The sequence below is a fragment of the Phascolarctos cinereus genome, unplaced genomic scaffold, assembly GCF_003287225.1.
Source record: "Phascolarctos cinereus isolate Bilbo 61053 unplaced genomic scaffold, phaCin_HiC Scaffold_5;HRSCAF=322, whole genome shotgun sequence".
Classification (NCBI taxonomy): Eukaryota; Metazoa; Chordata; class Mammalia; order Diprotodontia; family Phascolarctidae; genus Phascolarctos; species Phascolarctos cinereus.
The window spans coordinates 141898235-141924584 of NW_027555958.1; the positions used below are offsets into that span (position 1 = coordinate 141898235).

General features: G+C 38.1%; 1 protein-coding gene across 1 annotated transcript in view; it reads right to left on the minus strand.

The window, feature by feature from the left end:
* The window catches only part of DCBLD1 (discoidin, CUB and LCCL domain containing 1), a 108818-nt gene that overhangs the window by 34985 nt on the left and 47483 nt on the right, over positions 1 to 26350 (minus strand). Inside the window, 4 exon segments of the mRNA XM_020971643.2 lie at positions 972 to 1105; positions 4744 to 4816; positions 6492 to 6543; positions 7709 to 7843. Coding sequence (XP_020827302.1) covers positions 972 to 1105; positions 4744 to 4816; positions 6492 to 6543; positions 7709 to 7843 — 394 coding nt within the window.

The following is a 26350-nucleotide window of genomic DNA, read 5'->3' on the forward strand; positions in this document are numbered from 1 at the left end:
TAGATTACAAGATTATTTATCAGTTGTCTCTAGGATCTAACTCTCTTCATTTCCAGAAAAGTCTTCCTCAGATTACCCACGGTTGTCAACTCAAAACAGTAATCATTTATTAAGTGCCAAGCACCGGGGTTGGTATTGGAATACAAAGACAAAAAACAAACCAACCAATCCTCAAGATGCTTACTGGGACAAATCTATATTTCTTCACCACTCACATAATATACACGATGTGTGTGTGTATGTATATATATGCATACACATACACATAAAGAATTATATACATCTATATCCAGTTGTCTTTGCCAGAGCTTAGAAGTAAAAAGTATGTATACAGTAACAGCAATACTGTTCAAAGAACAAATATGAATGACCAAGTTATTGTGAGTATTATAAATATTCAAATCAATTTCAAAGGACCTATGATGGAAGCTGCTATCCACCTCCAGAGAAAGAACTGATAAATAGAAATATACATAGTATGGTTTTACATATATTCATATATCTGTGTCAAATGGTGGCCTTCTCTAGTGCAGTGTAGGAAGAGAGGGAGACAATTCAGAACTTAAAATGTAACCAAAAAAAAGGTGTATTTTGACAGACTTTCTGCTTCAACACTTTCTGTACATTCTGGGATAACTAATAATTTGCCGATAATGTAAAACCGGAAATAGAACATTTTTCATTCTCTCTCATTGAAGTACCTGAAATTAGGAAAACTCCTAATACCTCTGCAGAAGGGAGGAGGGAATCACCTATACCACCTTTGGCACTACCAAAGAGCCCTTTTACAAGCCACATTTATCTTCCACAGGGAAATCATCAGAACTCATTATGAGCACACACATATTTCCCCTCAAATGATAAACAGCAAGCATCATATTCTTTCTTCTCTCTCTGATGGGAGCTGGCTAATTATGCCTTCAATGTTAACTTCTATTCAGGGCAGGAAAAAGCAGAGTGGTGACACTTACTCCTTGGAGAAGATGCCATTGGCCAAAATTCCTTCATATCGGCTGATCCCTTTTGACTGAAGCACACTGATCTGGCCCCCCAGTTCATCTGCAATTACTCCTGCATGGACTGCTGCTTTGCATAATAGTGAGGTCTGAAATACAGAACAAATAATATTACGATTCATAGTAAAACATTCAGGAGATTAAAAATAAAGTACCAACCTGCTCACAAGCAGGATTTCCATGTTTTTGGTTTATCTGACATTTGGATTCTTACTGTAGATCTATTAATAGTAAGTGGCTGGAATCATTTCCAAGATTACTGTGTGTCACAACCCAGAACTTTACTTTTTAGTAAAAAGGAACTTTTAGTAACACATCAGACATAGCACCTGTAGCCAGACAAACAAAATAGAGAACAAGGTGAAGCTCATAGACACCCTGAATCCCCCAAAGGCCCTGTAGTATAATGGAGAGAACAAGTAACCTGTGGGTTCATGAAACCTGGCTTTGCTACTAACATAATGTACAGAGTCTCTTAACCTCTCTGGTTATCTATAAATGGAAAAGGTTGGATTAGGCCACTAAAGTCCTGCTGATATCCTATAACATTAAAAGTAATGTATCAGTGTAACACAATGTCCAACCATGATTCCAGTGGACTGCTGGTGAAGCATGCCATTCATACCTCTGGACAGAGAGCTGATGGCCTCTGGGTGCAGAATGAGATACATATTTTTTCAGCACACCCAATGTGGAAATTTGATTTTGTTTGACTATGCATATTTGTTACAAGGGTTGTATTTTTCTTTTTTCTATATGAAGGGATGGATGCGAGGGAATGGAAATTGGTTTTTCTTAATTAAAAAAATAAAATTTAACAACAACAACAACAACAACAGGAAAGAATGAAAGCATAGCACCCTACACCCCAAAGCCTAGTTTATCAGGCTATCCCATGAAACCAGCCTGACTTCCCAGAGATGTAGTCTGAGACTGACCTGTACTGAACCCTATACCAGGTTCAGTCCTGAAAAGAGCCTTTTTTCATAGACCTGGAAGCATTCTTGGCTCCAGAAATTCTAGCTGAGAGCATCACTGATCTCAGCAGGTGCTGGACATTAACAGGCATTCAGTTAGCACCTGGATATGGTACACGTTGAACTCTGCCAAAGCACACAGTTACTCCATGTTCTGGGCAAGTAAACTGTACCTACTTTTTTTTTGGGGGGGGGAGCTAGGCAGTGGGGTTGAGTGACTTGCCCAGGGTCACATAGCCAGTGAGTGTTTTGTGTCTGAGGCTGGATTTGAACTCAGGTCCTGAATCCAAGGCTGGTGCTCTAATCCACTGCACCACCTAGCTGCCCCTGTACCTACTTTCAAGAGGTTGCTGAAACATTCAGCAGTTACTAAAGAGAGACCCACCGTCTTCCATTTCAAGAAAAACATTAGCATAAAGGACTGCTTTGTAAGAGTTTTGATGGTAACTTGTAACTAGTAAGTTAATGTACTGAATCATTAGCCCAGTTCATAGTCTATCCTTCCAGAAAGCTTCCATTGCTCTCCAAAAAAAACTTTCCATTAAAAAAAGCTTCTGAAAATGGTGTTTCTTCTGGTTCTCACAGAAGAGAGATAGCATTTCAACAACAAAAAATTGACATCATTAGAATTTTTTTTTGGAAAGAGTACATTCCCACACACAACTTCTTCAGATTCTTTTGTAAGAGCAATAGGTCGTTATGGTCTTTTCTAGGGTTGCTTTATTGCTTTAGACTACTTTCGCTTTTAATGAACTAACAACACCATGAAACAAGTACACAGACTATGCTCTTGAAGTCACTATCTTATACCAGCAATTAGTGGATTTCCTTAATTCTAATTTAATCACTTCACAGATCAAGCATGCACTTGGTGCTTCTCAAGAGAGCCAGAGAATTTCTTAGTCAATTTCAAGTGGAACCAATGACATTATCTACAATAGACAAGTCTGAAACATACCAGTTACCTACAGAATGCTGCCAAATGTCACAGATTAGTCATAGGACTTAGAGGCATGCAAAAAGGAAATAATTATCCATTATCCAATAACTGAAGTATCTCTTTAAAAACAAAGCAAAACAAAATAAAACCAAGAAACCTTCCTAGGAAAAATGAGCTTATAGTAAAATGTTATGATAAGATTAATACTACGAGATCAACTAAGCTAATGTATATAAAATATTCAGTAACCACAAAACATTAGAGAAATGTGGCAAAGTAGATAGGGTGTGGACTTGAAGTCGGGAAGACCTGAGTTTCAATCCTCCTAATTAGTTGTGGGACCTTGGAAAAGTCCCAGGGCCCTTTCTGGGCCCTAGTTTCATAGGGTCTTTTCTGGTTCTCTGTCTATAAAACTATGATATTATTATTAGAACTTGGAACACTTCAAAAGGTTCTTGATTTAATCACAGTATCTCTCCAGGTTATGTTAAACCTTTATGTTGAACATTTAAAAAGACCAGATTGCAGGGAATAAAATTGGAAATTGGGATGAGAAATGTTTGCACAACACTAAGGCTCTTTTTATGTACATTGTATTCAAAATGTTTTGGAAGAGGAATTGTCTGATGTATTTTTTTTCTGGGAAGAATGCATGACAAGAGGTTTACTAAGGGACAAAAAAATAGGGTAAATAAGTGGGAAAGCAAGGTATGAAAAGAAAGGAAATGACTAGTTATTTGGACAGAATGGTTACTGCTCTATGAAAAATGTTCATGACTGAGTATATTCTGGGCTCTGTGTGTGTGTGTGTGTATAAAATACACACACACACAGGCAGCTAGGTGGCATAGGGGATACAGAGGCCGGTCATCTAGCCTCAGATACTTACTGGCTGTGTGATGACCTTAGATAAGTCACTTAACCCTGTTTGCCACAGTTTCCTCATCTATAAAATAGACTAGAAGAGGAAATGGCAAACCATTCCAGTATGTTTGTTAAGAAAATCCCAAATGTGGGCAGCTAGTAGCACAGTGGGTAAAGCACTGCCCCGGAGTCAGGAGGACCTGAGTTCAAATCTGACCTCACACACTTGACACTAGCTGTGTGACCCTGGTCAAGTCACTTAACCCTATTGCCTAGCCAAAATTTAAAAAAAATCCCAAATGGAGTCACAAAGAGTTGGACACAACTGAAATAAGTGAACAATAAATATATATACACATATACATATATGTGTGCATGTTTTACATATATATAAATTATATATATCACATATATAACATATGTACATGTATAATATAAAATCTGGAACATAAACAAATCAAGTAGTGGGTTGAATAATCTATAACCTGTCATTTAAAAGGGGAAATTAGTTACCATGTTGCAATTTTGTGTTAAAAAGGTTTCTCTTTGCATATTTCACTACCAGTATGTCTATTTATAAGTTTTACAAACAGTAAAGATATTAGAAACATAAAGGGCCTCATTTATACTTGTGATCTCATCTGATTTGTATAAATAAGAGAATTTGCATGTTGGTATAAAGAGAGATCATCTCCAAATATAGGCAATACCCCTATAACTAGATTTCTTTGAAAAGAAAAAGGTACATAGGCAAACACTGAACATTAATTTTAGCGTACACTTGGATTTTTCATAAACCAGATTTAGGGGCAAAAACTGTATATAATTAGTCAGACATCAAAGGTTTACATCCGGTTTGACTCTCCCTTTGCTGAACTCAAGCAAACAATATCAGCCATTCATTTTTTCTTTCTAAGTATCTTCTCATTTTGCCTTGATTACTTACATCTCTGTATCCGTCTATCACATTCCCAGAGATATCACCCGCTATGTCTCTGCAGCCAGCTGGACAGAATTTGCTGTAGTGAAAAGAAATAGAGCTGGTTAAGGTAAGGGGTTGCAAATGTATCTTGCGTTAAGCAAACTTGATCTAGGACAACATGAATTTACACAAAAGAAAAATTAGGATATGATTCTTTGAAAAAGTATTCTCTGCTTTATCTAAGTATTCATCATTAGAAACCCTTTATAAACAGTGAACTCATGTAATGTGTTTAAAATATGATTCAATTTTATTAACTATTTGTTTTTACACAACTTTTCAGAATACAGGGGCACTGCAATACAGCTAAATAATAGTTGTCAGGAAAGCAGGAGCCTTGGATTCTAGTTCCACTTTTGACAAGAGCTACTTGATGTTAGGCACATCACTTCCATTTGCTGGGTCTCCATTTGCTGTCCACCTATAAAATGAAGAGGCTTGACTAGACAAGCTTCATTATCCCTTCCACCTTTGAAATTATATTATTCAGTGATATGAAATGTGGAATTGTTGTGTGCCTTATGAAATAGAAACTCTTGAAAAATGAAATATTGAAAGGAAATTCTGAGAGTTTTAGGAAGCTGTTTCATTTTTGTTAGTTTTTAAAGCCACAATTGTTTAGTATACAGGATGTTTCCAAAGTGTTAGTGTAGTTTTAAGCTTCAGCAGTTTAAAATTGCATTTTAACGCAAACACAATTTATGCTTGAACAACTTAAAACTGCACTGAGACTCTGGGGACAGATAACAACTAGGTATGTTAAAACAGTAGGCACAAGTCCAAAGAGATAACCAAAATAGTACTTCCTGTACTGGTGTTTCCTTTAGGGCTTTCTCTATGCTATGTATACAATGATACTGGTCAAAGAAACAAACTTCATAATTCTTCAACATTAACCCAATACTGTCACAGACTCAACTCAGGAAACAAAGATGCAAGAAACAAACTTAATCTATGTGAACCTGAGGCTTACATTTATTAATCTTTCACATCTTCTGGCCACTTCTTCATATTCTCATGTGGGCCTGTCTATCTATGTTTAAGGAAAGTTCCTTTCTATGAAAGAAGTATATATAAGAGGTTTCTGGATGCAGCATATCATGTCTGAGAATTAGGTTCATATCAACAGTTCTCTGGTGGTCTTTTGACCCCACTTACCTGCCTTCCCTGACCTTCATGACATTCTAATTTCATTAGGCACATTATATTTTTGCTATAGCTTGGATCAGTTACCGGAACAGTACCATGGTCTAACCATACCGCTCTCCCGTGGACCTGTTCTTCTTTTAAGAAATGTCATTTAAGTAAAATGAACACCTCCTGACCAGAGTATTCAGAGGCACTAGGTTTCTATAAAAAAGACCACACCTAGATTGAGCCAGAAGGGTCCCAAGAGTATTTGCAAGCTTTGTACTAGTAACAATGTGTGCATCCCTACACAGGCTGTACTGCAGACTGGGGAATCACAAAAAAATAGAAAGAATAAAGGAGTATTGTAAAGGTTACCTCAAATCTTCTCCAGGTCAACTTCTAGACCAAAGGTTATCATCAGTACCATAACTTTATTCCAGTTAGTGGGTAACTTTTGCTACTGTGATGCTGTTTTGGAAAGACCATTACAACAGCACCTGGATTGGTTTCAAGAATAACCAAATACCCACTAAGACATAAGTGCAGCATATCTGAGGACACTTGGAAAAACCTGTATTTACCTGTACTCAGTCTTCGAAGAATGGTTAGCACGATCCAAGCATGTTATTAAATCTGTCATAAGAAAAAGAGAGTCGCAATTAGCTGACTGAACTGTGGTTAGGATTCACATGCCTTTAACATTTACAATCTATAAAAAAGGACAAAATTTCTTAAAATTTTTGCATGCAAGCTACTAATCTGAATTTTCTTCATTTAAAACAAATCAAAGGAACCCTTCTCCAAAGAAGTATGCATCCACTTTTCCTTCCTCTCTCTTTGTCCTGCCCTTTATTATGACTTTTCAGCTTTGATCCCTAGGAATATACAGGATCTAGGTTCAGTACAAAAACTGACATGCACTACATGTCTATAACAGTCATGCTCTGTACACGCAGCAGAGAAACAATTTAAGAAGCCAGCTGTGGCTCATGAAGAATATCCTATATTGGGGATAATAATGCTCTAGATTCAACGTGACAGGATGTGGCACATATGAGCATTCAGTACAGGACAACAACAGGATGTTAAATATAAGCAAGGAACAACAAAGAACTAAAAGATGGGAGTTTCTATGCTTTCTGTTTCTGTGCCTCAGTTTCCTCATCTGTAAAATAAGAGGATAGATCAGAAGTTCTTAACCTGGGGCCAATGAACCAGTTAAAAAAAATTTGATACTGTAATGGTGTTTCATAATCAGCTTCCTCTATTAATCCTATGTATTTTATTTTATGCAAGGGGTCCATAAAGTTTCACCAGACTGCCAAAGAGATCCATGATTCAAAAAAAAGGTTAAGAACCCCTAAATTAGACGATCTTTAAGGTACCTTCCAGCTCTATACCAAACACCTGTTCTATGTATTTGTGTGTGTTACTAGCACTCAGCAAATGAAGGGCCTCAGCATTTGACAGAGCCTAGTCAGTGGTAATGCTTTCTCTACGTGTAGACACAACTTCAATCAGTTTTCAGGATACTCCATTTTCCATTTCTCTTCCTCTATCAAGTTTCCAAGTGTTTTTTATCTAGGTACCTTGAAATCATTCAGCTGGGACCCAACTGCTCCTCTTTCTTTTCTAATGTGAGTACAATAACAATGAAATGGCTTTCCTTTTTTTTTCCTCATTTGCTAATTAAATACCTTGGATTAAGCTCCCAGTTACAGTGATATGTGATCAGATGAATGTTTAGAAAGATAGTTATGAGAGTACAGCTTTGCATCAACCATTTAGTCTGCCATACCTGGATGATCACTACTGGCATAGGACAACAAAAATCCACGCCCAGAAATGTGGGATGCACTCTCAAAGCAAACAATCACTTCATTTGTGTCCAGGTAGAATTCTTTGGGAATAGTCATGCTTCCACAATATGGACCTGAAAAACAGAGCAAATATTTTTGAAATCTCAAAATTTTCATGAGCACAAATAATGAGAAGGGAGCTAGGTGGTGCAGTGGATAGAATGCCTGGCCTGGAGTCAGGAAGGCTCATCATTCTGAGTTCAAATCTAGCTTCAGACACTTAATAGCCATGTAACTCTGGGCAAGTCACTTAACCCTGTTTACTTCAGTTTCCTCATCTGTAAAATGATCTGGAAAAGGAAAGTGCAAATCATTCTAGTATCTTTGCCAAGAAAACCCCAAATGTGGCCATGAAGAGTTGGACGTGACTTAAAAATAACTGAACAACAACAACAAATAAATAATGAATATGAGGTAAATTTTTCTTAAAGGTCAAATATATCTGAGAACACCCTTATTGAAATTCAGATCTTCATCAAAATGAAATCCTCTTTAATTATGAGACTGATGATTACTAGCTGCCTATTCATTCAAACAAGTATTCATTGAGCACCTGCCTTGGGAAAGGCTTGGATGCTCCAATGAACTAAGAAAAGAAAAATTATTTCTGGGATATATAAATGGGCTTACTTATTAAATGTTAGAACTAGAAGGTTCTTTAGTCCAGTCCAATCCTTCATTTTACAAATGAGGAAACTAAAGCCAAAATGAGAGGTGGCTTGGTGGTGCTCCTAGAGTCCCTAGTACTATTACTGGAGTCAGGAAGACTTGAGTTCAAATCTAATCTTAGATATGTGACTAGATGAGTCACTTTGCCTTAAACTCCTCAACTGGATAATAATAGCACCTGCTTCCCAGGGTTGTGGTGAGGATCAAATGAGAAAATATTTGTAAAGCTATCTACCTGGTACATAACAGGTATTTAATTTCCTTCCTTCCTTCCTTCTTTCCTTCCTTCCTTCCTTCCTTCCTTCCTTCCTTCCTTCCTTCCTTCCTTCCTTCCTTCCTTTCTTCCTTCCTTCCTTCCTTCCTTCCCTCTGAGCCTTCCCTTCCTCCCCAGGTCTCCTGATTCCAGAACTGCTGGAGCCTTTCTAAAATACCTTGTTGCTACTCCTACTACACATGAAAAGAATACCGAGATGATTATTATGGAACAATGAGGCAACAGGCTTGTTTTTGTAAAAACATAATTAAAGAATGAGAGAAACTAGAAAGCAAAGGCAAGAAGCCATTATGAACAAATCAAAATATGGTTATCTAGGGGCAGCTAGGTGGCATAGTGGATAGAGCCCCAGCCCTGGAGTCAGGAGGACCTGAGTTCAAATCTGGCCTCAGATACATAACACTCACTAGCTGTACAACCCTGGGCAAGTCACTTAACCCCATTGCCTAGCCAAAAAAAAAAAAAAAAGAATATGGTTTTCTGACATAGCATTATCTTCCAGGGATCTCCTGGCTTTCCTTAAATAGTACCTATCAATCAATCAACATTTATTAAGCACTTCTTATATTTGAAAACCTGTGACTGGAGGTACAAGAAAAAAAAAGCTAAATAGTCCCTGCCCTTAAAAGGCTTACTTTACACTAGAAGAGGTAACATATGTGCATGTGTGTGTGTGTGTGTGTGTGTGTGTGCGCGCATGCACACGCATGTATGTGTGATGAGAAGGGGGGAACATGGGAGCTGGAATATTTCTTGCAGCCTATTACTGCCACCATTGCTGAATTACTTCTCCTACTTTGATATGAATTTACAACCCAATGTGAGTAAGTTATCTACTTACTCCCAGAACACTCCTGTTCAGTACCTGGCTCACAGTCTTCCTCTCTATCTCAACCACTCTCCTCATAATAGGAGACCACAATATACATATTGATACTCCTACAAACACCCTAACTTCCCAATTCCTCAATCTACTTACTTCCCATGACGTATTCCTCCATTCCACAAGTTGCAGCAGTGAAAATGAAGTCTAGTTAGCGAGAATTAAGTGCAGGTAACAGCTTCTTTTCTCCCCATATATATCCAACAGTGCTTGGGAATATCTTAAAATTTAAATCTCCGTCTTTTTCTTCAGAGACCCTCAAACTGACAATGAGGAGAAAGAGATGGCCCTGGCTGCAAGCCCCAAAACAGATTTGGTTTGATTGTTTATCTGTTTTTCTATGTTACTTGATACTGCTAGTTAAGTTTCATGCCCATTAACTGCCATTTTGTTTGAGCCCTCATGTGTATGGTTCAAGGCTGAAAGAAGAAACTATCCACTGAGAGCAGAGTTCCTTATTTTACTCTAGAATGAGGGTCAAGACAAGTCTACAATTTTGGTAGTTGCTGAGATTATTACAAAGTATACTTGCTAGACTGTCTTTGAACCTAGAAGGAGAGAATGAATAAGGAGATAAACCAGTAACAGAGAGGGGTATAGATGGGGTTTGGTTGGATTATCCCCAACTGCATATGAAAGGCACTGACACACACTTCCCAAAAGAGCTAAAGAAGTAGTTGAAGTTGGGAGAGTGAATGAAATTGCCAAATGACAGAGTGCAGAGAGAAGACATCCTAGTTTAAGAATGAACTTGTCTGAAAGGAAACAGAAAGCAATGAATTATGTCACCAGTATGTCTTTCAATCAATTTCACAGCTAACAAAATGAGAGTTGGAGCTTTAAAAACATCCTATCACCAACAATTCTATGTGAATAGCACCGTCAGTAAGTTGACACCTTCAGTTCCATTCAACTAACGCTTACTTAATGTTTATGATGTACAAGGCTCCACATTATGTGGTGTGGAGGTATAAAAAGATGGGATTGCTTTCCTGGAGTTCATAACTTAGTAGGAGGATATGAAATAAATACACAAATCACCAAAGTGGGTGGTGGTGCTGGTAAATGACTTTAACAAGAGGCTCTCCAGAAAAAGAAAAAAAAGTGTCTAGGACACACTTTTTAACTTTATCTGCCATTACTAACATTTTCTCCGTGACTTTCTTGTAAGTCTAGCCAGAGGTATCAAACACACTGGCAATCCACAACACTCCTGAGTGCTGGTTAAACCAGATCAAAATGTAATTTGGAAATATTTGACAAAATAAAGAAAAATACAATTAAACACAGATAAAGTTAATATATGGTTTTTCTAAGTCAATATATGACTGTAGGGATCCTTATGTGTGGTGATGATCAAAAACATAATAAATCACACTCATATTTGCAAATGTATAACTGTCCACACTGAAAATTTAGCAGTCAACTTTCACAAGCCAGTATGAGCTGGATCTAGCACATTCCTGTGAATAACTCTTGTGTAAGTCACAGCATAAGCAACACAAAAAAGATGCTTCAAGTATAGATGTTTAGGGGAAGGAGAGGTTGCATTTGAAGGAGAAGGAGAAGGATTTGGACTGAATCAGGACAGGTTTCCTGGAGGAGGCAATTGGGTCTTGAAGGATCAGAGAATCAATGTCAAAATGCGAAGGGAAGGAACAAATAAGTGGAAAGAGCCAGAGATGGGAAAGGTTTGTTCAGGAACAGTCTAAAAGACAAATCTGACAAGAGTTGAGCACTTATGTAACCAATAGTAGGAACTGTAGCTGGAAAGTAAGCTCAAAATCTGATTTCAGAGAGCCTTGGGTGCTAGACTAATGTGTTTGGATATTATCCTACAGGAAATGGAGAGTTTATAAGATTTCTGAACAGAGAAATTACATCATCAAAGCTTGAAAAATCAAATATATACCACACTAATAGACCTAGTATAAGTGAATAGACTTTTTAAATTGGCTCTCCCCATCGAGAAAACATGCACAAGGAGTAGAATCACTTTGAGGACATAGCTAACTAAACTATAAAGTCCAATTAAAACCAAACAAATGAACAACCGGATATGAACCAGGACCAGAATGAATCGTACTTAGACTTCCCCTGTACCTCTTAACTTCACATATTAAGTCGAATGTGCTTAGTGCCAAACTCACCTATCCAACATCCTCTTTCTGCCACTCTTTATTATTTTGGTGAAACCCACAGATAAAATTAAAATGCTTTTTTGCTTTTAGGCTTCATCTTTTAAGGATTAAATCTTTCCATATCTGTGCAATAAAAGACACTTTTTATTTTCCTGTAATTTGAAGATGTTATGAAAGAAAGCAGATGGGAAGGACAGGGAAAAAAAAAGAGAAATATCACATTTAAAATACATAGTTTATGTATTTTTATGATTGTTGCCCGAGACTTATCATAAGCACTATGCAAAAGAGCTATAAAACTGTTCATACCCTTTGATCCAGCAATACCACTACTAGGTCTATATCCCAAAGACATAAAAAAAAAATGCAGGAGCAGGGAGGACATATTTGTACAAAAAATATTTATACTATCTCTTTTTGCAGTGACAAAGAATTGGAAGCTAAAGAATGTCTATCAGTTGAGGAATGGCTGAACAGGTTGTGGTTTATGATTCTAATGGAATACTATTATGCTATAAAAAATGACAAGCAGGATGATTTCAGAAAAACCTGGACTTCTGTTAACTGATGTAAAGTAAAGTAAGCAGAACCAGAAGAACATTGTACACAGTAACAATGCTATTATATGATGATCAACTATGAATGACTTAGCTATTCTCAGCAGTATAATGATCCAAGACAATTCCAAAGGACTCATGATGAAAAATGCTATCCACTCCAGAGAACAGATAAAGTCTGAATGCAGGTTGAAGCATACTATTTTTTTACTTCATTTTTTCCATAGGGTTAAGGGTTTTTTTGTCTGTTGTCTTTCACAACTTGACTAATATGGAAATGTGTTTTGCATGATTGCACATATATAGCTTGTATAAAATTGCTTACTTTCTCAAGGGAGAGAAGGAAAGAGAGAATTTGGAACTCAAAATTTAAAAAAAAAGTGTTAAAAATTTTTTTCACATGCAGTTGGAAAAAGACATTATAAGCACGGTAGGAAGATACTGATTATTAGCCCTATTTTCATGCTGATGAATAGAAATGACATTGGGTCTGGAGTCCAAGGATTTGGGTTCAAATAGTACCTTTGATACTCACTACAAGTATGACCATTGATAAGACATTAAACCTTCCTAGACCTCAATTTCCTCATCTGATGAGAAGGATTTGGACAATATTCCCTCAAGTCTCTTCCTAGCTCTAAATTTAAGGTCCAACAATCCTAAGCATAGCAATAAGAAACCTAGGCTGTCATATGAGTGAGTCAGTCAAGAGTCTTAAGCAAAAACTGTAACTCAGGTGACCAGGCCTGTCTTTTCTTCTAATTGAGTTTTACAGAAACAGAAGTGAAGGCCCAGCCCATTTTTCTGATGGGGCCCTATCTACTTGATCTTTCATTTAAATGTGGCATCCATGAGTGTAATACTGATTTAATAAAATAAAGATTTTTCTTCTCTCAGTAACCTTTACCAGGCTAAAACAGTTACATCTATAATATTATCTGAACAACCACCATATATCTCAACATTTTAGATCTTTTACAATATTCACTTGAAAACACAGCTGAGAAACCATCTTTAGCAATGGCTTGATTTGGTTTTTCAGTGAGAACGCATCTGAACAATTGGCTTGTGAAATAAAGTGAACAACACATTATGGCACCTTATAGAATTTGCCTGAGCAGAAAACAGTGCTAATCAGCTCACTAAATTAAAGTGTGTGTGTGTGTGTGTGTGTGTGTGTGTGTGTGTGTGTGTGTGCTTGTGTCATCTCAAGAACAGAGGGTTCCACAAGGGACATAACCTTTTTTATTTTTTTTTTGACAGAGGTTCAAAGAAAGAAGATCTGAAAACACATTTCACCCTTATCTTGCAGGAATCCAACTCTCAATATTATTACAAAGTGTCATAAGAACATAAGAATGTAGAAGAAAGGTCTTCTCTACCCACTCTTCTTTCTTAATTTCCCTCTCTCTCTCTCTCTGACAGACACACATAGATGATGCACATTTATTTGAAAAAGTTAATCACAGTCATAGTGATAATAGACTGTGGGTAGGGTGGGTCTCTGTTATATTGCCCAGGGTAAAATAGCTAAATCAATGGTTGTCAGCAGATCTAACATTCTCAAAGAGACTCCAACTTGTAATAAGAAATATTTAATGGTTACGAACTCAGACTTAGAAGGGAAGAAGATGTGGAAGAAAATGGACAGGCCAGGGGCAGCTAGGTAGCACAGTGGATAGAGCACTGGCCCTGGAGTGAGGAAGACCTGAGTTCAAATCTGGCCTGAGACACATAACACTCTCTAGCTGTGTGACTCTGGTGTGTGACACTTAACCCCAATTACCCCACCGAAAAAAAGAAAATGGACAGGAAGAAAAAACAAATTAATGAGAAGCCACAGAAAGACTTTATCTAGCTGTTAGGTATTTTGAAGTTTATTGTTATAATTTGGTTTTGATTTTTTCATACTCTGTACCCCCATCCTTGAGCATTTACTATAAGAATTTATTTTTTGGAAGAAATGCTTCCAAATAGCTTGCTGACTATGTAAATGGCATATACATATACATACACATATGTATATGTGTATATATGTGTGTGTGTGTGTGTGTGTGTGTGTGTGTGTGTGTGTGTGTGTGTGTATGTTTACATATAGTGATACCATCGGTATCCTTGGCTTTCTTCAAAACTCAGCTCAAGTTCCACCTTCTGCCACAGCCCACCATCTGTTAACGCCTTCTCTACTGATATTATCTTCCATCTACTTTGTAGTATGAAATTAGTTATTTACATTTTTCCCTTCCAGAAGAAGCTAACTGGTACAATAGATAAAGCGCTGGGCCTGGAGTCAGGAAGACCTGAGTTCAAATCCAGCTCAGACATTTACTCGTTGTGTGAACCTAGGGCAAGCTGCTTAACCTCTGTCTGCCTCAGTTTCCTTAACTGAAAATGGGTGTAATAATAACAGTTGCCTCCCAGGGTTGTTGTGAAGATCAAAAGAAAAAATATTCGTAAAGCCCTCAGAACAGCAGCTAGTACATAGCAGATGCTTAATAAATACTTCTTCTTCTTCCTCTCCTCTTCCCTCCTTTCTACTAGAATGGGAGTTCTTAGAGGGCAGGGGCTGTTTTTGCTTGTCTTTATATTTCTAATGATTAACACTGTATTTGGAAGATAGTAAGTATTTAATAATGCATATTAACAGGTTTAAGGGAAATCTAGTAGAGGCCTCAGAACTATAATTCACATGGTCACCTGTTTTAAAAGGGATTCCTGTTCAGATAGGAGTTACAGCCAGATGACCCCTGACCTGCCTTCTAGTGCTGAGAATCTGTAAGTCTATGAACCATATCCTGAAAGATGCATCGCCCAGCCTCATAAGACCGAACCCAAACACATCAGAGGGAAATGTCCACGTGTAGCTAATGCCCAACAGGAGGCTTCAAGAATAGACCAATAAGACTCGGAGTATGTCCGTACATTTCACAAGGCTAGACTTGTTGAATTTCTCTATTTATAACTTCAAGCCAGCATGACAGCTAACCCAAGTCTTATTTCGCAGGAGTACATTCTTTTCTGATTAGCCAACAAGCCGCTTCACTCCCATGGCTCGTCAACACTTAGACAAGAACACCCAATGCTCCGATTGAAGGCAAGTGAGGAGCCCTGGGTCCCTGGAAGGGGCATCAGGGAATTCCACTGGGAATGTAGTTCTAAGGGCCATTGTAATATCAAGTCCAGGGCCTAGCACCCAATGGGCTAGCTACACAGCAGAACGATGTAGTGAGCACCTGGAAGTGAGAGAGAAAGCAGGGTTCGAAACCTACCACTCATGTTTGCTTGTCACATGCTCATGGACAAATCACAATTTATTTGTGCCTCAGTTACTAAGCTATCAAACTGAAACAATACCACTGGTAGTGTCTATCTCAAAGTGCTGCCCTGAGGATCAAATGAGGTGATATGGATAGACATATAATTGTATATAAGTATGCATGTATATGTATGTATATATGTATATATGTATATACAGTGCTGTTTGCAAAGCATGTGGGTATGTGTATATACATATATACGCACATATATACATATATACACATACATACATACATACATACATACATACATACATACATACACACATATGTATATATAGTGCTTTGCAAACAGAAGACTGTATAAATACTCTTTAAATCATGGCCAAATTTTCCATGAAGATAGCAGAGTAAATCCCTAACCTTACTCAAGGAATAGCAGGAGCTACCACAATCTAGAGGAAGTGAGCAGACATATTTCCTGGCTGTATTAGGGAAGACAAATGCACTTTGTACCAATGCATAACTGAAGAAGTCTTCAGTTATACCAACATCGAAAAAAAAGAGCCTCAGGCCAGGCAGCAATATCAGAAATATCCCAGCTCCAGCAGCTGCTGGGGGACAGGGGAGCTGGAGATTGGGGGTGGCGTTTGTGTGTATGTGTGTGTGTGTGAGTGGGAGAGACAGAGACAGAGACAGAGACAGAGAGGGAAGAGAAATACCTTACCTTCCAGAAGGAGACAAAAGTTATATGGAGGACAATGTCTAGGAATTTCTGGGCCACTGAGCATCTTCCTAATGCACTGCTGAGTTAACACAATTCAGGGAACAATACCCAATGCTTAGTTTTATTTTCTTCAAGGAAGTTTTCCATGCCTTTTGGAGGCCCATGGCCACACTTAGTTGTATAAAAATTGTTCCATGTCTTCATTAAATAGTGGTACTGTGGAAACTTGCTTGGCTTTTGGGTCCGACTTTCTCGTATCAGTTTAAGTCAATTAGTATGGTGGCAATATATTGGACTATTTGTAGGTTTGTTAGGGGATATAGTTGGTGGAATAAGTGTGTGAAGTATCCTAGTATGACTGAGAAGTTGTGTACGTGAATGAAGGGTGCTGTAGGTGATTTGTTAGTTAGGGAATTTAGTTCGATGGCAATTAATAACCCTGCAATTGTTACAATGAGGGCTTAACACAGTGTTAACACAGTGTTTAGCACAGTGCCTGGCACACAGAAGGCATTTAATAGATGATTGTTGATTGACTTGTTGTTGGCTCAAACCTTAGATTTTAAACCCTGAACCTAGGGGTAGTTTTTGGGCCCCTGGATTCCTAGGCCTCAATCCATGAAGGGCAGTAAATGAGGAAGCCTCAAGTCAGTGCTGGAATCCTGCTTACCTCCACAAGGGCATTGTCTATTTGCCTTCAGAGGAGTTTTGCCTCTGCCTCATAAGGGCCGACTTTCCTATCTTACAATCATAGAATCAGAGCTGGACAGGACCTAAAAGGTCAACTCCTCCAAACTCCTTACTTTACAGATAAAAAAAATAGAGGCCCTTAAAAACTAATTTTCCCAGTGTTGTGCAGGTAATGAAGTAGCAGAGCCAGGATTCAAACACAGGTTGGCTAACTCCAGACCCACTGTTGTTTGGCAGAAGTAGTCTACTACAAAACTCTCAAAATCTTCAGTATAAAAGAACATGGGATGAGGGATTGTGGGGGGGGGGGTTGGGACAGCAGAATCGGAGGACCTGAGTTCAAATGCTGCTTCGTCACATACTACCTCTGTAATTTCAGACAAATCATTTAACCTCCTAGGCTTTTCATCCGTAAAATCCCAGGCTTGGACTAGATGGTGTCTGAGTTCTAGCTCTGGATCTATGACCCTTATAATACAGAGTGCAGCTGAATGAAAATGAAAACACTCAATTGACAGAAGTTCGCTGGCCTCCAACTTCCTGCTACAGAAGACAATTCTACTCTACATCGGATCTTCCCCAATTCCATTTCCCACCCCACCCCTAATTTTCCCAACATATATCATCCCAACTTTGTCAGGACCAAGTACTATTGAGTCACAACCGAACCATACGGTGCTTCAGCTGGAACTTCTCTTTGGCAAGGTCACTTGGTGTAGAAGACAGCTCTAAAAAGTAATAGGGCTATGGCACTCCACTGCGGAGAGACCCACCAGAAGCAGAAGGTGACCTTTGTTCTCTTGAAAGCCAGAGATACATCAATTTCATTCCAAGAAGCAGTACAGCTTTTCAAGGTGTCAGAACTTTATATGGCACTGAAGTCAGTCAGTTGTCTAATTTTTAAGGTGACTCTGTGGCATTATTAGTAGGAAAAGTGAAAAGGTAAATGGTTCATAGTCTAGAATTCCTTCAGAAGAGACAGGATGTTTTATAAAAATTATTAGTCTTTCAGAAGTTTTTCCAGGAGTAGACATTTCACTTTTCTCAGGTGAATGACCTGCTCAAAGCCCTCAAGAATACTGTGAACATTTATAGCAGCTCTTTTTGTGGTGGCAAAGAACTGGAAATTGAGGGGATGCCCATCAATTGAGGAATGGCTGAACAAGCTGTGGTGTATGAAATATAAGTGCTATAAGAAATGATGAGCAGGCAGACTTCAGAAAAACCTGGAAAGACTTGTATGGTCTGATGCTGAGTGAAGTGAGCAGAACCAGGACAATGTTGTACACAGTAACAGCCATGTTGTGCAATGATTAATATTGACAGACTTAACCCTTTTCAGCAATACAAGAATCTAAGACATCTCCAAAGGCCTCATGATAGAAAATCTGTCCATATCCAAAGAAAGAACTATGGAGTTTGAATGCAGGTCAAAGCATACTGTTTGCTATTTTTTTTTCCTTCTGTTGTGTTTTGTTTCCTCTTTCTGGTGGTTCCTCCTATTGGTTCTAATTCTTACTTACAACGTCACTAATGTGAAAATATGTTTAATAGGAATGTATATATATATATATAGCCTATGTCAAATCGCATGCCGTCTTGGGGAGGAGGTGGGGAGGGAGAGGGAGAAAAATTTAAAACTCAAAAGCTTATGGAAGTGGTTGTCAATAAATCAAAATAAATTAATTTTTAAAAAAAGAATACTGTGAACGGGGCCAGAAATACAACTTGGACTCCTAATCTTGTACTCAACTGTCCATAGGGAAAGGAAGCAGAACTGTTTAGCAAAAATCTGTGTGTACAAAAAACAAATGACATAAATAAAACTATGTGTGTGTAAAGATATAGATATAACTATCCATAGAACTATAGCTACATGTAGACATATCTCTATAAATCTATAGATAGATATATCTCTATCTATCTAGCAAGTAGGTGGTACAGTGGATAGAGTGCCAGATCTGGAGTCAGGAAGATTCCTCTTCCTGAATTCAAATCTGATCTCAGATACTTACTAGCTGTGTGACCCTGGGCAAGTCCCTTAACCCTGTCTGCCTCAGTTTCTTCATCTGTGAAATGAGCTAAAGAAGGAAATGGCAAACCACTCCAGTATCTTTTCCAAGAAAACCCCAAATGGGTCACAAAGAGTCAGACATGACTAAAAAATGGCTGATATACATAAACATACAAATGTATGTGTAATAATAATAACAATAATAATAGCTAACATTCATATAGTGCTCACTATGTGTCAGGCATTCTGCTAACCCTTTTACAATTATCTCATTTGAATCCTCAGAACAACCCTGGGAGAGAAGCGATATTATTATTATCTCCATTCTACAGATATGGAAACTGAGGCAGACAGGTCAAGTGACTTGCCTGGGGTCACACAGCTAGTCAGTGTCAGAGACCAGATTTGAATTTGAGTCTTCCTCACTCCAGGTCCAGTGTGCTACCCCCTGAGCCACGCAGCTGTCATATGTATATTAATGTGTATGTGTCTATATGTTATATATGCATATCTATTTGCCTTCAGAGGAGTTTTAGCAAACAGTTCTCACAAAGAGCTGAAACTACAAAAGCCAGTCCACTTGGGTCAGCCTTCCTGCCCACAGGTTCTTCAGCACAGTCAGGATTCAGAGCTGGTAGTTATTTGTCTTTGAATAGCAAATGAGGGTGAAGGGAGGGGCAGTATGTCCAGAATTATCAAGTCCATTTGCTTTTCTTCCTTCTTTTATCTTAAAAAAGAGAAACCCTAGCATTAAAAAAAAAGCAGCTTCTATGTAATACCACAAAAACTTTCAAGAATCATGGGGTAGTGTTTAGGCCTCTTAATTTGTAGGCCTCAACCTATAAAGGGCAGTAAATCAGGCAGTCTCAGTGTGAGTGATGGAATCCTGCTCACTTCCACAAAGGCATGACTTTCCTTTTAGCTTAAGGGTTCTTAATTTATTTTGAGTGTCATGGACCCCCTTTGGCAGTCTGGAGAAGCTTATGGATGGGTCCCTTTTGTTTTTAAATGAATAAATTAAAATATTTGGGACCACAAAGGAAACCAATTATACTGAAATACAGTTATTAAAATATTTTTAAAATGGAAAATGTTTCTTTTTTCCTCTGGAAACTGCATTTCTATTAATAGCAGCCAGGTGTGGAGTCTGCAAACATTTAACTCAGTCCCCTTCAAAAAACAATTTAAATATTAAGCTGCATATTCTTTGTATCAGTGATATTGTTACTGAGTCTATACCCTAAAGGGATAAAAGAAAGAGGAAAAGGACCCATGTGCACAAAAATATTTATGCAGTTATTTTTGCAATGGCAAAGAGTTGAAAACTGAGGGAGTGCCCATCAACTGGGGAATGACTGGACAAGTTATGATACATGGTTGTGATGAAGTACAACCATGCTGTATGAAATGATGAAGCGGATGGTTTCAGAGAAACTTGGAAAGACATATGAATTGATGCAGAGTGAGAAGAGCCAGGAAAACAATTTTTCTACAGTGGCAGCAATATTATAAAGACACTCAATTATGAAAGTCCTAGGAATTCTGATCAATGCCATGATCAACCATGACTCCTGAAGACTTATAATGAAACAGGCTGGCCACCTCTAAATAGAGAGGTGATGGACTCAAGAGTATAGAAGGAGACATTAATTATTTTTTTTGGACATGGCCAATGTAGGAATTTGTTCTGCTTGAATATGCATGTTTGTAACAGAGGATTTTTTTTCCCTTGCTTTGTCAATGTGTGTGTGTGTGTGTGTGTGTGTGTGTGTGTGCGCGCATGTATATAAAAAGAAGGAGGTGGGAGGGAAAGTAAATCTGTTTGAAAAATAGTTTAAAAAAAGGATGAAAGCAACTTAGGGTCTTCCCCATTCCCTGCCCCTGACCCAATATCATCCCTGTCAGAGGAGCAACACGGCAAACACATACAATGCAAGATGTCCCTATTCTACAATTGCTAGACTTATGCAATGCCCCTTAAATGCAAGCAACTACTACTGAGAGGAGTAGAAGCCTTAATTGGATTATGTCACATGTTTCCTAGCTCCCATGGGCCACTACATTGAAAAGGAAAGGAGAAGAGGGAAAGGGAAACCTATCCAATACGTCTTTCTACCTCACTAGCCAACTCTCCCCATAATCTCAAAAGCTCCCAGCCCATTCTCCATGAGCTTATATTCTACTGAGGGGATATAATATAAATATGTATTTGTAAACACAAAACACATACACAGTCATACAAAGAAACAGTTTTAAGAGAGAGAACTAAAAACTGGGGAATCAGGAAAATCTGGTGTTGGAAGTGGCACCTGGGATTTGAAAAAAGCTAGCAACTAGGTAGTTCAGTGGATGGAATGCTGGGCTTAGAGTCAGGAAGCCTCATCTTCCCTAAATTCAAATCTGGCCTCAGACACCGAATAGCTTTGTGACCCTGAGTGAGTCACTTAACCTGTTTGCCTCAGTTTCCTCATCTGTAAAATGAGCTGAAGAAGGAAATGGCAAATCATTCCAGTATCTTTGCCCAAAACTACCCAAATAGTCACAAAGAGTTGGACATGACTGAACAACATCAGTAAGCATTTCTACAAGGTAGAAGGTGAAGAGGGAATACATTCTCAAGGTAGCAGATCATGTGTTCAAAGGCAGGAATCTTGCATTTAAAAAAATTAACTAGTGAGGCAGAGCCAAGATGGCAGAGTAAAAGTAGGGATTTGCCTGAACTCTTCCCCAAACACCTCCAAATCCTTTAAATAATGATGCTAAACAAATTCTAGAGTGGCAGAATCCACACAAAGATGGAGTAAAACAATTTTCCAGCCCAAGACAACTTAGAAGGTCAGCAGGAAGGATCACAAGGGTGAGAGAGGAACACAGTCCAATGCAGTCTGTGGCAGTACAGACCAGACCCCAGCAAGCCAGAAGAAGGCCGTGGGAGTAATTAAATCAGTGACAGCAGTGGAGGTTTCCAGATCTCTCAGCTTACAGACGGTAAGGACAACTGATCAGAAGAAGATTTACAGAGGTCCCATTGCTAGCACCAGGGGAAGAACTCTGTTGCACTGCCCATACTTGGATCTGGGTCACAGTCCTAGGTCTCAGTTCCAGGATGAGGAAAAGCACTACTACCACACCAGAGCTTGCAGTTGTAGAGGAGCAGGGACCCTAGTCACAGTTCCAGGGTGGAAAATAATGCTTGTGATCACTCACAGACCAGTGCACAGTACACCTCTCCCTAGATCATACCACTTTGGAAGAGCCAAAAACTCACATATTCCCAGAATTATCTCTGAAAACAGCTGCATAAAAAACCTAAAACTTTGGATGGTGCCCCCTCCACTCCAGAAGCAAAGCCCCACTTTAGCATAGTTAACAGGCAAGAAATAGACTGGAAAATGAGCAAGCAGCAGAAAAAGATCGTAACTACAAAAAGTCACTATAGCGATAGGGAAAATCAAAACACAAACTCAGAAGACAGAAAAGTTAAAATGTCTACATCCAAAGCCTCAAAGAAAAATATGAATTGGTCCCAGGCCATAGAAGAGCTCAAAAAGGATTTTAAAAATCAAGTAAGAAAGGTAGAGGAAAAGTTGGGAAGAGAAGTGAGAGTGATACAAGAGAATAATGAAAAAAGAGTCAACAGCTTGGTAAAGGAGGCACAAGAAAGAAGAAAGAACATGAAGAAAACAACACCTTAAAAAACAAAATTGGGGCAGCTAAGTGGTACAGTGGATAGAGCACTGGCCCTAGAGTCAGGAGGACCTGAGTTCAGATCTGGCCTCAGACACATAACACTCCCTAGCTATGTGACCCTAGGCAAGTCACTTAACCCCATTGCCTGGCAAAAAACAAAACAAAACAAAACAAACAAAAAAAAAAAAACAGAATAGGTCAAATGATAAAAGAAGCACAAAAAATCCAATGAAGAGAATAATGTCATGAGAAACAGAATTGGCCAAGTGGAAAAAGAAATATAAAAATTCACTGAAGAGAACTTCTTAAAAAATAGAATTGGCCAAATGGGAAAAAAAAATAGGAACAAAAATCTGCTGAAGAAAAAGATTCCTTAAAAATTAGAATTGGGCAAGTATAAGCTAATCACTTCATGAGACATCAAGAAATGATCAAATAAAATCCAAACAATGAAAAAATAGAAGAAAATGTGAAACACTTCATTGGGAAAAACCACAGATCTAGAAAATAGATCCAGGAGAGATAATTTTAAAATTATTGGACTACTGAAATTCATGATCAAAAAAAGAGCCTAGACCTCATCTTTCAAGAAATTATCAAGGAAAACTGCCCTGGTATTTTCTAACCAGAGGATGAAGTGATAATTGAAAGAATCCACCACTCACTTCCTGAAAGAGATCCCAAAATGAAAACTCCCAGGAATATTAGAGCCAAATTCCTGAACTCCCACATCAAGGAGAAAATACTGCAAGCAGCCAAAAAGAAAGACTTCAAAAATCATGGAGCCACAGTCAGGATAAAACATGATTTAGCAGTTTCTACATCAAAGGATCAGAGGGCTTGGAATGTGATATTCCAGAGCGCAAAAGAGCTAAGATTACAACCAAGAATCACCTACCCAGCAAAACTGAGTATAATCTTTCAGAGAAAAAAAATAGATATTTAATGAAATAGAGGATTTTCAAGCATTCCTGATGAGAAGACCACAGCTGAATAGAAAATTTGACTTTCAAATGCAAGACTCAAAAGAAGCATAAAAAGGTAAATAGCAAAGAGAAATCATAAGGAATTAATAAGGCTAAACTGTTTACATTCCTACATGGGAAAATGATACTTGTAAGTCCTAAACACTTTCTCATTATTAGGACAGTTAGACGGAGTATATACATAGACAGAGACACAGGTGTGACTTGAATGTAATGGTATGATTATCTAAAAAAAATGTGGTGAGAAAGAAGAATGTACTGGGAGAAGGAGAAAGGGAGAGGTAGAATGAGGTAAATTATCAGACATAAAAGAGGCCCAAAAGAGATTTTACATTGGATGGGGAGGGGAGAGAGAAGCATGTGAACCTTACTCTCATAGGAATTGGCTCAAAAAGAAAATATTATATACATCCAGCTGGGTGTAGAAATCTATCTTACCATACAGGAAATTAGGGGAGAGAGGGGACTGATAGAAGAGAGGGCAACTTGGGGGAGGAAAAAGTCAGAAGCAAAACACTTTTAAGAATGGACAGGGTAAAAAGAAAGAGAGAGAAAGAAGGATAAATGGGGGTAGGGGGAATACAATGGAGGGAAATACAGAATTGGTAACCATTAGTGTGAAAAAAAATCATAGCGACAGTTTCTCAGACACATAGAAAATAGAGTCAAATTTTTCAATTCCTCAGTTGATAAATGGTCAAAGAGTATGAACAGTCACTTTCAAGACAAAGTAATGGAAACTATCTATAGTCATATTTTTTTAAAAAGCTCTAAATCACTATTGGTTAGAGAAATATAAATTAAAACAACTCTGAACTACCACCACATATCTTACAGATTGGCTAATATGACAGAAAAGGAAAATGACAAATGTTGGAAGGGATGTGGGAAAATTAAAACACTAATGCACTGTTGGTGAAATTGTATTGTTCAATCATTATGGAGAACAATTTGGAATTATGCCCAAAGAGCTACAAAACTATGCATAACCTTTGACCAAGTAATACCACTACTAGGTCTGTATCCTAAAGAGATCAAAAACAAAAAAGAAAAGAACCTATGTATACAAAAAATGCTTATAGAAGCTCTTTAAGTGGTGGCAAAGAATTGGAAATTGAGGGGATGCCCATCAGTTGGGGAATGACTAAACAATTGTTGTATATGATTGTGATGGAATATTACTGTGCTTTAAGAAATGACAAGCAGGATGCTCTCCAAAAGACCTGGAAAGGCTTATATGAACTGAAGAAAATTAAACTAGCACGTCACTTGAGATAATGCATGAAGGTTAGAAATAGGAAATAAACCTAGAAAGGTAAGTGGAAGCCATATTACAGGGATCTCAAAAAGTTAAGGGAGAGTATATTCTATCCTAGAGGCAACAGAGAGCTACTAAAGATTTCTTAGTAGAGCAGCATGTCGGATGTGTGTTTTAAGAGCATCTATCTGGCATCTGTGATAAATGGATTGGAGAGGGGAAAGGCCAGGAGACTGGTTAGGAGGCCATGCAATAGTGTAGGCAAGAGGTGATAAGAGCTTGAACTAGGGGTAGAAGTGTGAGTAGAAAGGAGACAGATGTGAGAAATTTGTGGAGGTAGTATTCATAGGAAAAGGCAAGTGATAGGACATGGGGAGAGGAAACAGTTAAAGGACTCCAAGGTTCCAAACCCAGATGACTAGAAAAATGGGGTATCTTCAACAGGAATCCCAAATAGAAGGTTAGAGGAAAAAATGGGTCTGAAAGAAAATAAGATCTGAATTCAAATCCTGCCTCTTACTAGTTGTGTGACCTTAGGGAAGTTGCTAAAACTCCCTCGGGCTGGGTTTCCTGAAGTATAAAATGTGGGGATTGGATTAGATGACCTCTGTGGTCCTTTCAAGGTCTAGACATATGAAACCGTAATATGAGGTCAAGCAGAATTAGATAGGTGTTTAGCTTGTATGGAAATTTTAACCACCACTTATACATTGTTTCAAAGAAAGAATTTACTCTTCTTTTAAGCCAACCTTTTCAACAAAATAAACTTTTGGTACACAGCCCCTTTAAAGGTAGGGACCACCTGTGCTATTTGTCCATATTACTCTCTTTTCATCATATTTTTTCCTCCCCCAATCTACAGGACACAATCATTAGACTTACTCTTACGGTGCTTATTAATTTATCATTAAACAAACAAATAAACCCTTTCACTTGCATCAAAATTCTTAGTGGTATTTCCTACTTTTCCCATTCCTATTGTTTAATTTGCAAAGTCAAAATCAAGAATCCCCCCTCCTTCGGCACAGACAGGGATTTAAAATGGAAAAATATAGGCGTGGTGAAAAGAACAGGAAATTCATGGGAAATGTCACTAGTTGTCTTGGTTTCAAAAGTGTGCAAATAATTTAGCAGAATGTAAGTTAATTTGTAGTAATGCAATAAGGATCACAACATAAATTATTTTCTATCATTGTCCGCTTTTCCTACTTGTTCATTAATCATGAAATGTTTTAAACTTTAAAGCACACTTCTATCTTTAATTTATAAATGTCTCAAAATCCTTCTGGCCAAGATGTTTGCCTGAAAGGAAGGCAGGCCATCTAGCTTTAATCCCTAAAGTTTACATCAAATCAAATAATGATCAAGAAATCTAATGAAAAACTACAGTGCCTTCTTCTACTCCTGGACTCTATATGACATCAGCCTGATGTCA